At 39.2% G+C, this 14,299-nt stretch overlaps 1 protein-coding gene across 1 annotated transcript in view; it reads right to left on the bottom strand.

Moving 5' to 3' along the window:
• Nucleotides 1-5,171: 5,171 nt before the first annotated feature.
• Nucleotides 5,172-14,299, bottom strand: part of COG6 (component of oligomeric golgi complex 6) — a 117,373-nt gene continuing 108,245 nt past the window's right edge. The window contains exon 19 of the mRNA XM_006873715.1: nucleotides 5,172-5,422. Coding sequence (XP_006873777.1) covers nucleotides 5,275-5,422 — 148 coding nt within the window. The 3' untranslated portion in view covers nucleotides 5,172-5,274. The remainder of the gene's footprint in view (nucleotides 5,423-14,299) is intronic.

The following is a 14,299-nucleotide window of genomic DNA, read 5'->3' as shown; positions in this document are numbered from 1 at the left end:
CTGCTAACTGCAAGGTCAGAAGTTCAAACCCAGCAGCCACAGATGAGGCCTTCTGCTCGCATAGATTCAGTCTTGGAAATGCTGTGAGTCAGAATGGACTCGATGGCAGTTTGTGGGTGGGGTATGCAGCATATTTAACTTAACAGGAGCAATAAGCAGCAGTCAGGGAAACAAAGGACATATTGCATTACTCAAATCTGCAGCACAAGACCTCTTTAAAGTGTTAAACAGCAGAGATGTCAATTTGATAACTAAGTTCGCCCGACCCAAACCTTTAGAGAGAGAGTCCTAGTGTGATACTATAGGATAAGCACTGAACCATAAGTTCGGTTTGATCCACAAAGTTGGTGGTTCAAACTTACCAGCCATTCCTCAGAAACCTTATACAGAGTTGTAATGAATCAGAACAAACTCTACGGCATTTAACACCAGCACATAACATATATATATATATATATATTTATATTTGTTGTTGTCGGTTCCGACCCATAGTGACCCTGAACAGGGTTTCCGAGGCTGTAAATCTTTACGGGAGCAGAAAGCCTCATCTTTCTCCTATGGAGCAGCTGGTAGTTTCGAACTGCTGACCTTGCGGTTCGCAGCCCGATTGGTAACCACTACGCTACCAGAGCACCATATATATACATACATATATATATGTATATATAATCACTGGGCTGCCAGTTCGGTTTGAACTATAACTTTGATAGTTCAAATCTACCAGCTGCTCCTTGAAAACCCTATATAGGGTTGCTATGAATCAGAATATGTATGTGTGTATATATACATACATGCATTGTTGTTGTTGTTAAGTGCCGTCGAGTGGGTTCCGACCCATAGCGACCCTGTACAGGGTTTCTAAGACTTTTAAAATCTTTGTAGAGTAGAAAGTCTCATCTTTCTCCCAAGGAGCAGCTGGCGGGCTCAAACCACAGACACTGTGGTTTGCAGTCCAGTGCTTATCATATGGAGCCACTGTGCTCCCCATATAGAAAGGTTTATATCAAGGGCATGGCTTACATAGTTGCAGAGGTGGAATCCCAAGTCTGTGGATTAGATGCCAGGCTGGAGGCTTCTGACTCATTTAGCTGCAGGGCTGATGAACAAATATTGGCAAGTCAGATGGCAGGCTGCAGCTGACTCATAGAATTTGCAGTTAATAGCTTGGCATGAGTTCAAAGAACTGAAAGTTGAAGGATGAGACAGATGCAAGATCCAGACCCAGCCAATAATTGGAGAAACTGGATTATATGAAGAATATGGCATTAGGATTGGAGGAAGGCTCATTACCAACCTATGATATGTAGACAATACACCCTTGCGTGCTGGAAGCAAAGAGGACTTAAAACACTTACTGATGGAATCAAAAATGAAAGCCTTCAGTATGGGTTGCACCTCAATGTAAAGAAGACATAAAGTCTCACAACTGGACCAATAATATCATCGTGTCAAATGGAGAAAAGACTGAAGTCGTCAAAAACCTAGCTTGTTCATGTATAAGTTTTCATAGCATTCTCTTACCACTGTTTTTATTTCTGTAAGTTCAGGGCTCCAATTCATCTCCGTTTTTAGTAATTTGAGTTTCCTCTCTCTTTTTTTATAGCTAGTGTCTTGGATCCTAATGCTGCTATAAGAAGAGATATCTCTAGTGGATGGTTTTAAGAAACAGAAATGTACTCACTCTCTGAGAGTTTAAAAGGCCAGTTTCAGGGTACCAACTCTAGGGAAGGCTCTCTTTCTCTGTAGGGTCTTGAGGAAGGTCCTTGTATTTTTTGAGCTTCTGCTTCTGGGTGAGCTTCACATGTCTTGGCATCTCTCTCCCATTTAGGCTTCCTTAATCTGCTCTTTTTCTCTTGCAGGAGATTCACTTTAGACATGCCCTACACCAGGGGTGGGAAATGGTTTTGCTGCCAAAGGTCACTTGGATATTTGTAACATCATTCGAAGGCTGTACAAAATTATCAACTTAAAAAGCCTGCTATTTGGTCATTTAGTTAACTCACCGCTATTCAGCGTCACTATGAGTCGGAACTGACTCAATGTAACAACAAATGTAATGGCTGGAACTGTGGCTGCCTTGGCAGGCCAAGACTAGATCATTTCAAGGGCTTTATACGGTCCAGGGGTTCCCCATCCCTGCCCTATACCAATTCTGTCTTATTAACATAAAAGGATACTGATACAAAAATGTAAACACAAGCATGGAGAATTTACAACACATATTTTGGAGGACACAGCTTCAATACTTAGCATTTTACCTGTTGGCCTCCCAAAATCTATGTCCTTATCACATGCTAAACACATTGGACCCAAAAGTCCAAAGTCAGCTCAAATCCAAAAGATCAACTTCAGAATCATATAAATCAAAGATGAGTGTTACATTAGGCATAGCCCATCCTGGGGCAAAATTCTTCTCATATGTGAATCCTAGCATATGAAAGGGATTTTAAAAGTTTATGAAGGGGCTTTTAAAAGTTAACAGGAATTTTTTTAAATTCCATTTTCCACATACTTATTGAAGCCCCCTTGAACAACTTATTTGTTTCCAAAATACAATGGTGGGACAAGCACAAAGTAGGTATTTCCACTACAAATGGGAGAAATTGGAGGGAAAGAAGGGATAACTATGTGCACCAAGCTAGTCCAAATTCCAACAAACAGTTTATATTAGTTCTCAAGGCTTGGAAGGCTTGAGACAAGGTCCTAAGTTCTCAAGGCTTGGAAGGCTTGAGACAAGGTCCTAAGCTCCAGACTACAGGTGTTGGCCAAGCTTTCTGGATTCTGAATGGAGACCTTCAAGCGAGCACAACTGGAAGAGCAAATATGCTGCCTCGGTTTTCGGAGGTCTCATTCGCCTAGTCCATCTGAAAGGTGACCCCATTTCCTTGGCCCAAGCAGGCCTCATTCTTCTGCTGTTTAGGCATGGCAGCCTTGTTCCCTCTGCTTTGGCCAGCAGCCCTATGCTTTAGGCCAAACCCAATGGACAGCCCCATAGTCTGTAAATGAGTTGTTGAAGAAGATTTGGTTCTTTGAAACCTAAGAGGTCATGGCTGTATATTTTGATACCCCAGAGGTATGGCCCAACACTTTGAGACCAAGGCAATTTTGCTTCCCATGCTCCTTTACAACAGTTCTGCTGATTTCTGAGTTGCAGGGATGGTCATTTTCTTTTCTTGGAGGCCAGCAGTTGTAGCTCCTTTGGCCTGTTCCCTACCTGTATAATTTCAAGAGGCAAACAGCATTCTTTCCTATTCCTCTGTCCCCTTCAGTCTAAGATGATTGGTTTTCTGCTGTGATGGTTGATTAGATCCCTCAAGCAAAGGCTTAATCTCTAACAAAAGATTGCAAAGTCATGTCCTTGGTGTAAACTCTGACAACAGGACTTTAGTTTATACAAGAGAATTTTCTAAAGTTGTAAGTACTGTTTTCATTTTATACAGTTCATTTTAGAGTAAAATGCAAGAGGAAAGAGATGGACTTTAAGTGACAAGGCCTTTCTTTTTAAGGTCTTTCTTAGAAATATCATCGGTGAGATATTTAAGTTCATCAGTTATAAGTTCTATGTTCCATCAAGCATTTGAGTAATTCAGACAAGTTCTTTACCACTGCATAAAATCATTGCCTTCCCCATTGTCGAATCACATGTTCATCAATTTCTTCAGCATAAGCCTCATTAGATGCACATAGAACATCCATATTTCTAGCAACATTTGTTGCCTGTGCCATAAGCATTTTCTAAGACAACATTGTGAGGCCTTCCTTATAGGTACAGCCTTCACCAGATTGCCTTTGGCATCCATAATGGTAGGGTGTCAATGTTTGTTTGTTTTTTATAAAACACAAATAAGTTATGTAAAGTCCAAGCTTTTATTTAAATCACACTTTATATTCCATCTTTTATATATCACATATATTCTTTGAAAGAACAAGACTAAAAGTATAGATTTACAGCAAAATGGATGAGATATAATTTGTTTATGGCCCAAAGCATCATATTAGTATAAGTAATTACAATAAGCTTCAGAGAGATGACTAGGCCATGTTCTATAAATACTAAGTTATGCTACATACTATATTATCTGAGACAAATATTAACTTTATGTTACTACTTTTAAAAATATTTCAAATTATAGCCCTTTTTCCCTCCCTGTGCCTCGTTTTCTCATTTATACTTTAGGGATTTACCCTTTATATATCAATCATTAAATAAAATATTTAAATAACAGAAATTATCCTAGAAATCTTACACTCATGTCACATTAAACACATTGAGATTTTTAAAACAATCTTACTCCTAGGTCAAGCTCTAGTTAGAGGTCAAATCACTCTGAGGGCTCAACATGGAGACAGGCACTGCTGAGCTGATTTTTCCTCCAGTGTTGGCATAGATCCTGTTTCTTTGGTCTGCATACCATATAAACCACATAGTGGACTGGACTTAAGAGTCAACACTGCATGACAAATACTGATCTATAAATACAAGAGTTAGACAGAGCACAGATGCTCATACTTCGAAAGCCATGTAGCACTGAGAACTAACGGACAGGACCTTGTTCAGTCAGGGCAAATGCAGAGCGAGTCTCAGTCTACTGACATTACCCTCCTCTCTTCTTCTCCCTGACCCACAGCCTCGCTATCGTTTTTCTTATTGCATAAAATATGTGTACTCTATTAGATACTGTGTGCTACAGTGAACAGAAAAAGACTCATCCGTGTACACCCCCACAATCCACTGTGATTTCTATTTCTCTTTGAACTATTTTAAGGCAATCATTCTGAGGTAGGGGCAGAGAATAGGCTAGGTTCAACAAAGCTACTAGGTATGACTACTCACATTAATAACTATTAAGAAAGCAAATGAATCTTTAGGCAAAGACACATTTATTGGGTCATATTCTGAATACTAATTTTTATTTAAGCACATTTCTTATGTATTGTTCATTAGAACTAACTAGTCTTGTAAAAATTTTTATTTTGTATTACTTCTTCCATACATCTCTTTTCCAGAATGGACAAGCAACTGCAGAGAGTTGAAGAGGTAGGAGGCAGAGAACAGAGCATGCTGGCCGGCCCTAAAGAGCTGCTGTAACTCAGACCAATATATGCTACATTACTTACATGTCCTCACTGCCAAAGCAAGAAACTAACGGGGTTTATCATCTTACTACACACAAAATCTAAGCCATCAAAATTTAAAGACTAACAGCCTACAAACAAGACAGTCTTCAGTGTTTTAGGGATACAATATTTTGCTAACATCATCAAATAAAGTCATCAGGAGAGAAGGCTCTGCACTTGTTGTGGCGATCGATGGAGAATGCTCTCTGGAGCTTTGTAGTCATTGACTGGATCCATCACAGCTGCATACACTTCACTGTAGGCTCGGCAGACTAACTCTGTAGACTGCTTTATGATCTGCTCTCTATTGACAAACAAAAGACAGCTGAGCACATAATTTCAAAGTACAATAGTCACTAAGAATTATAATATAACTTCATATTTGAATCAATATCTCATTTTCATAATTGCCACACATGCACTATTTAAAATCATTACACAACTATTTGAAAGTTACTTACCTTAATTTAGGAGTAAAAATTTTTTTAATTAATCAATTTATTCTTGCCCATTATTATGTAGTAGGAGAGCAGGGACTGTGTTTTGTTCACTGCTGAATACTTAGGGCTGGTACGAGGATGGGCACATAGTGAATTGCTAAACAAGCAACAAAAACTCTGACCTACCATCAATGCACTTATTTTGCAAAAGCAACTGATAAAACATTACCCTTAAAGATGCCTACAAATATTCAAACCTTACAATAAATTACCCTTGCCCCAATATGCCCTACACTAATAACCACAACTCCTAGGCTCTTCATCTCTATTTATATTGCCAGGCTAAAAACATGCAACACTTGTCTACAATAAATTACAACATTCTCAAAATACACATTTCAACAAATGCACCAAAAGAGTAATAGGAGGAGCCGCCATCTTGGGAGAGATTGAGAGAAGGATCAGAGCCGCCACCAACTGACTCCTGAGGGAACCTCGGAGATAAAGGTGAGTTTATTGCTGTCTGCGCACCTCCATTCTGGTGACTAGAGGGGGTGCCTGAGAGAGTGCACACCTCCCCCACGCCCGGAGGGTTCTACTATGCAGGCACACAGCTCTCCTAAAAAATTTAAAGGAACAGTTTCCACTTAAAACCAAACGGCAGCACAAAATGGCCACAGCTGGCTCTGAACTGTTTATCAATAGGAAAAAGGCTAGAATGGGGGTTGTGAACCAGGAGAGACATGGACTAATAACAAAGTAGGCCGAAAACCCTGAATTACATAACCATCAACAATGACAACTTGAAATTTCTCAGGCAGCCTTGAAGGCAAGACACTAATAGAGGATATTACAGTCATACACATATTAGCCTACAGATTTTTCTCTCTTTTCTGTGACCATACACTACAGTATTCAGTCTGTCTTTTTTGATGTTGCTGGTTTTTTGGTTTGTTTGTTTTTTTTGTCCCATCTTTATCTTTAGGGGGCTCTTTCTCTCCCTATATTACCCAAGAAGAGACAGAATTGCTGGCATATAGTCAAGCTACACTCACACCCTATACAATTCCACAATCCAGGAAAGAACCAATACCAGCTGCATGCAACAGATACGCAGCAACACCTGCAACAGTTACTCTGAGTCGAGTAATCAGAAGAGTGAAAAGTGAAACCCATCTCCTGCTCACATCTACCTGGAGGCAATCAGAAAGTGTAAAAATACCAAAACACATACTCTTTTAAATATTAAGGCCACAGGTAACTACTGAATATGACCAAAAAACAGATGACCGTATCAGCACATGTCCAGAAACAAGATAAAGTAATTGAGACAAATGATCTTCAGGGAGATCTACACTCCATACTGGAAGGAGGGCAAGCTTTGGAAATGCCTGAGCAAGAATTCAGAAATATGATTATAAATGTATCAAAACACTTTACAATGGAGTTGAGAAAAATAAGGAAGAAGTCAAGAAAGCACTACAGGAATAATCAAATCAGATGGATACAGCATTGGAAACAATTCAAAACCTACAGAAAGAGTTCCAAACGATTAATAATATCAGAAATGGACAATACACTGAAAGGGCAAAGGAGTAGAATGGAAGAGATGGAAGCCAGAACTAGTGAGCTGTAAGACAAATCTCTCAATACTACTAAGATAGAAGAGCAAGCAGAAAAAAACATAAAAATATCTAAAGAAAGAAAGCCTAAGACTTATGTGGGATAACATGAAGAGGAATAACTTAAGAATTATTGGCATTCTGGAACAAGAAGAACCACACAAGTCCACAAAAGAGATAGTTGAAGAGCTGTTGGAAGAAATTTTCTCTAGCATCTTGAAAGATGAGAAGATAAATATTCAAGAACCTCAATGAACCCCAAGAAGAACAGACCCCAAAGGAAAATTACAAGACATATCATAATCAAGCTCTCCAAAATCAAAGACAAGGAGACAATCCTGAAAGCAGCTAGAGAAAAGAAATGTGTTACAACAAAAGCAAGCAAGTCAGATTAAACTTGGATCTCTCAAGCAGAAACCATGCAGGCAAGAAGGCAATGGGGAGACATACATAAAACACTGAAAGATAAAAAACTCAACCAAGAATGCTCTACCCAGCAAAGATGTCAATCAAATACCACTGTGTAATCAAAACATTCCAGGATAAACAGAAGCTAAGGAATTTTGCCAAAACCAACCCTGTGCTGCAAAACATCCTAAAGGGAGTTCTGTGGACTGAGACCCAACAAGAACAGACAACAACCAGAGATTAACATACATGGCAGCACCACTCAGAACTCAATTGACAAACAGAAGAGTCGGAACAGAACAAAACTATAAGAACAAATTCAGAGGATCTGGAAGGTTAGTCTATGATCAAAACAATTACAATGTGAAGGAAGGTAAACATGTAGGAACAGAGATCCAGGTGATGAGAAGGGCAGGCAGATAACAGGATAAAAAAAAGACTGTATTAAACGGAGGGAAAGGTTATGGGATATAAGATAACCTCAAAGAAAATTAATATTTCACAACATGCCAAGAAAATGAAAATCCAAGAAGAACATGGAAACATTAAAACTATGAGGAAACTGACAAGAAAGAACAACAACAACAACAAAAAACAACCCATGAACTCAGTACAGGAAGACATGCAGAACAAAGATACCAATAACACCACACCAAAAAACAAACATAATGGCAATAATTAAACCATACCTATGCTGTGGCTCTGTGAGTTAACGCACCAGACTGCAAAGCCGTTTGAACTGCAAGGTCGGCGGTTCAAGCTCACCAGCTGCTCCTCAGAAACCCCATAAGGGTCGCTATGGGTTGGAACCGACTCGGTGGCACTTAACAATGACAACAATCGATAATTACACTGAATGTAAATGGATTAAATGCACCAATATCCCTCATGAACAAAGACACAAAAATTCTCAACAAAACTCTAGCCAACAGAATCCAGCAGTATATCAAAAACATAATATATTATGATCAAGTGGGATTCATTTCAGGATATAAGGCTGGTTCAAGATTAGAAAAACAATCAACGTAATCCACCATATAAAATAAGAAAAAATAACCACATGATCGGATCAAACAAGGCATTTGACAAAACCCAACATCCATACCTGACAAAAACACTCAACAAAGTAGGAATTGAAGGGAAATTCCTCAACAAAATTAAGAGGATATATACAAAACCAAAAGCCTACATTACTCTCAATGGAGAGAAACTGAAAACGTGAACCTTGAGAAAAGGAACCAGACAAGGTTGCCCTTTGTCACCATTCCTATTCAATATTGTGCTGGAAGTCTTAGGAAGACCTACACGGTTAAGATAGAGAAATTAAAGGCATCCAAATTGGCAAAACGGGAAATAAAACGATATGATCCTATATATAGAAAACTCCAAAGACTCAGTAAAAAAGCTACCAGACCTCATTGGAAGAGTCAGCAAAGTGGCAGCGTATAAGATAGGAAACTACAACAGCTCTACAAGAAAAAGACAAATAACCCAATTAAAAACTGGGCATAGGACATGAACAGACACTTCACCAAGGAGGAGATCTGGGCAGCCAACAAACATATGAAGAAATGTTCACAATCACTAGCCATTAGAGAGATGCAATAAAAACAACAATGAGATATCATTTCACACCAGCAATAACAGCAAAGATTAAAAAATTAGAGGACAATAAATGTTGGTGAGGATGCGGAGAGACTGGGACCTTCCTACATTACTGATGGGATTGCAAAATGGTCCAACCACTCTAGAAAGCAATATGGTGCTTCCTCAGAAGGTCAGAAATAGAAATGCCTTATGGTCCAGCAATTCCTCTCCTTGGTATTTACCCACAAGAAATATGAGCCATAACACGAGGAGATATATGCACACCAATGTTAATAGCACTATTTACAATAGCAAAAAGATGGAGACAGCCTAAGTGCCCATCCGTGAAAGAATGGATAAAAAAAAAACTGTGATATATACACACAATGGAATATTATGCTACCTTGTAGAAAAACAAGGAAGCTGCAAGCCATCGCATAACATGTATGAACCTTGAGGACATTATGCTGAGTGAAATTAGTCACAAAAGAAGAAATACTGCATAGGACAATTATTGCAAAAGATTAAGAAAAAGAGCCCACGCTAAAAGGGGGGAAAAAAATCTTTGCTGATCACCAGGATGTATGGGGTGTGGTAAGGGGAAGGAGGGGAAGATGTAGCACACAGTAGGGAATAGACACAGGATAGCTTGGGTTCTGGAGAAGGGGACAATACACAAGAAGGGGGAGGGGAATGGAAAAACAAGGCGGATGGGAGAACAGTTAGGCAGGTTTGCATGGGCTAAGTGGGACAGAGGTAAATAATGATGTCTGCATAACCTTGGAACAACAAGGCTCTGGGATACAGGGATTGAAGCATGGTTTGAATGGGTAAAAGGGGGGAAATAATGTTAAGAGGCTTGGCTGACTTTTGAATCTTGGTTTTCCTTGCCTACCATTGAAAAATACACACTTGAGGAGGAAAGAAAGGAATAGCCAGAAATATCACCAAAGAAAGCTTGTAAGTCCATCTTCAGCCTTTAACTGATGGGGATATCTAAAGGGGGCTAGAAATTGCCCAGTGAAAGAGGCTTCTTGCGAAGCCTTTGCAATGCATTAAGACCAGAGATGGAATCCAGAACCCCATTCAGAATCTCCTGAGGTGGGATATTTCCACTTAAAAGGACAAGCAGACCAGCCTGTAGTGGCTAGAAGAATAGAAGATACTTCTTGAAAGAAAGACGGGCAGGAAAAATCAAAAACAGTAACAGCAGTCCAACTGACTACTACAAGAACAAGCAAGCTGTTCGCGGGGTAATCATCAAGGGAAGTGGTCCAGTCCCCTCAGAGCAAACGCTCTTCCAAGACTAAGACACATGAGCAGGAATGTGGTCTGGCTGGTGACCACATTGGTCATCTATAAAAGGAAGTGGGGGAAAAACAGCAATGAAGTTGTGAACTAAGTCCGACCATGTTCAATAGACTCCTCTGAACCCAGGTTGAGACCAGGTTAGCCCAGCAGTATGGCAAGATCTGGGGACTCCTGGGCCCAGAGACAGTGACATGGCCACAGAGGACTATAGTGGAAAGTGAAGCATCCAGCTGATATGAAGCAAGGGGAGATGCACAAGAACACCCATACTTGCAGATAGTACCCACTTGAACTGGCTTCAATGGCTGGATGATCAGAATTTGCCTAGAAGAAGAAAGAAGAGGGGGAAAAAAGAGTAATCCACTACAATTGATGAACTTGACCTATACTTATGGATGTAGTGAGGATCATTCTAACCCCCTTGGTATATAGGGTTGACAGGGATGAGCAACTTCGACATTGGCTACCCAAAATGGGGAGGGGGTGGGGGGGAGAGCTACAAAGGAAGTAAGTGACTGGCTTACAAGTTTTCAATCTGTTGGTATGGGGCTAATGAAAGGAGTTGGGGATAAGACTCTTGTGGTACAATAGTGAATAATTGCTATCAGGACTGACTGTAAGGGTCAGAAATGTAGATGTTTTTTAACAAAAGGAGAAGAGGGGTTGACTTTGTAGTCCAGGAGCAGAGGACTCTGGGAGCATCATGGAGAAGAGCAGAGTGTGGGCCCGTTATCCAGAGAAGCAGTGACACCAAAGATGCAGGCAGAGATGATGACGTGGAGAGATGGAGCAGCTGGGAAATAGAGACCAAGGGAGGGAGAGGGGCTGTGTGCTGACATGGTTGTACCGGGGTGTACCGTTTGGTTGCTTGATGATGCATCAAGGAGACTGTTATCATTGCAATGAAACGAAATAAGACAGGATGAATGTAAGGCTGATGTTCTCCCATGTAAACTATCACATAATTCAAAATAAAAACTTTAAAAAAAAAAAAGGATGAACAATTTGGGAAAGGAGGATGAGAATGGATGCACAATTTGAAGAAAGTAATCAATATCACTAAATTGTACATGTAGATAGTGCTAAACTGGTGTATGTTCTACTATGTATATTCTCAGCAATAATAAAAGGAAATAAATTAATTTTTTAAAAAAAGAATGATAGCATAAAATAGGTTAAATACAAAAATGGATAATGTCCTACAGAGTAGGAAGAAGCACAACTTTGGGGGCTATGTCTTCTACCAGACAGAATCTACTCATTAACATGTAACTTTACAGATCTAGGGACCTTTAATCAGTGGTGACCAGAGAATCAAAAAAGGTCCATTTCTCTAAATAGTAAAACATTAGCTGATGTGTCTGTCCAACAATTCTCTTGCAGACACTGAAAGGATGTATTGCTCTCCTAGAATTCTTTTGCCTCGTTTCCAAAGTTCTTCCTAATATCTCTTAAATAGTTTGCTATACGCATGTATCATATATAGGAATAATCAGGTAGCATAATTTACTACTAGAAAAAAGGAAAACCACTGATAGAGCATTGTTATACCATTATTAGTGAATACTGAGAAATTCAATTTGTCTAGTTAAAAATCATGGTGCAGTAACAGTTTAAATAAATACATTCAAAACATCTTAATAAAGACAAATGCACATTAAATGGAAATAATGCCACTGTCATTTTAGAATACGTTCTAACAAATATGCTTTTTAAATCTGTATTTAAAGTACTGAGCTGTGATATGAAATGAACTGCTCACTTCCTGAACCCTTGAGCCTGTCAAGAATAGGTACTTTAGGATCTGGTTACCATAACAACATGACACAACTTTTATCATTATCATAAATCCAGCATTTCCAAAAATAGCCTATTTCAACACTCAGGTTCTGTCATCATTAAAAGTGAGCTTTAATACAGCACGCCAGTGAAGGCTGCAATCATATACACCACAGGAGAAAAAAGGTGTGAACAACTGAAGTCTGAAAAACTAAGAACAGAGACAGTAATATACTTATGAAAAGTAGACTGGTTAAAGAGTGCACATTTGATTTCTCTTTACCACAATAAAAACAGAAATACCACAATCAGTCAAGTCAATGTTTCAGCCCATGTCAGTGTTAGAGCTCACAGTGAAATTATTTTATGAACGCTTACTTTATTACATTTTATTACTAAGTGTGATTTATCACATATCCCAAACATCTTTGAGCTTCCTTTAGAAATCATGTAATCAAGAGATAAAGGATCAATAAAAATACAGTGTAATCTAGTGTTGAAGAGAATAGGTTGTAGAATCACACAGTAGATGAAAACTGTGGCTGTTTCTTGGTGCTGTTCTTAAGGATCCTCGAGTTTGCTCTGACTCATAGTAACCCTGTATAGGGAGCAGCTGGTGGGTTTGTGTTGCCAACCTTGCGGTTAGTAGTCCAGTGCAGATCCAACAGCACACTACAATCTTACTGATGGTTTAACCTTGATTCAATTACTTAACCTTTCTGTGAAAGGCCCTTTTCTGTAAAATAAAGACCTAATCACTGGGAGAGGTCCTGCTGTGGCACTGTAAGATCAGCACTGGATTGCCAACCACAAGGTTGGCAGTTCAAACCCACCAGCCCCTCCTCATACCTGCAGAGGTGCTATGAGTCAGAATTGAGTTGACAACACTTAACAACCACAACCACAGCCACAGTCAGTTTTTGTTGTTGTTATGTTCCATGGAGTCAGTTCGTACTCATAATGACCATGTACATGGTTTCCAAGACTGTAAATCTTTACGGGAGCAGAAAACCTCATCTTTCTCCCGTGTTACAGCTGGTAGGTTTGAACTGCTGATCCTGAGGTTAGCAGCCCGATTCATGAACACTACGCTACCAGTCAGTAGGAGTTTTAAATGAAATAGTCCATTAAAGGATCCCTATATGTGAAGCATTCGGATAAGACTGTAGCAATGAGGTGAAGCTGAGAGAGCAAGCGTGCAGACAGAGAACAGTTCACAGGTTACAGACCAGAGTCCTTTTTTCATGTTTTCCTTTTTTGAGTAACCCTGTATAGTGTTTCTGAAAATAAATCTTTATAGAATTAGAAAGCCTGATCCTTCTCCTGCAGAGTGGCTGGTGGGTTTGAGCTGTCAACCTTACGGTTACCAGTCTTACCCTACAGAGCCACCAAGGCTCATTTCTTAATACATATTTAATGATACAGCTCTAGAGGAATTTTGATTTGAATTACATTGAATTTGTAGATTCAGCCGTTCCATTAGAGAATTTTCCCATCAAAGAAAATGGTATGTCTACTTACTCAGATCTTTTAGATTTTTCGGTAAAGTTTTACAGTTTCTTAATATAATATGTATTATAGACTTTATTCCTAGGAAACCATTTTGGGGTTATTATAAGGGCTTTCAGTTTCCATTACATTTTCCAGTTAAATATTGGTATTATACAACAAAGTTACTTTTGAATTCAGCCAAGTAACTGAATTCTAGTTTAATTAAATTATTCCACCAGTTGATCACACCTTGCTTTATTTTGATTTTGATACAGACAACAACAACAACAACAAAAGAGTTCAAAAAATATTTTAAAAATATTTATGTCAACCTTGGAACAAGAGAGCTCTGGGATACAGGGATTGAGACATGGCTGGAATGGGGAAAAGGGTTGAAATAATGTTAAGAGGCTTGGCTGTCTTTTGAATCTTGGTTTTCCTTGCATTATATTATAAAACAGACATTGGAGAGGGAGAGAAAGGAATAGCCAGAAATATGACCATAGAAAGCTTGTAAGTCCATCTTCTGCCTATAACTGATTG

The sequence above is a fragment of the Chrysochloris asiatica genome, unplaced genomic scaffold (assembly GCF_000296735.1).
Source record: "Chrysochloris asiatica unplaced genomic scaffold, ChrAsi1.0 scaffold00250, whole genome shotgun sequence".
Lineage (NCBI taxonomy): Eukaryota > Metazoa > Chordata > Mammalia > Afrosoricida > Chrysochloridae > Chrysochloris > Chrysochloris asiatica.
This window is presented reverse-complemented; position numbering and strand designations above follow the sequence as displayed.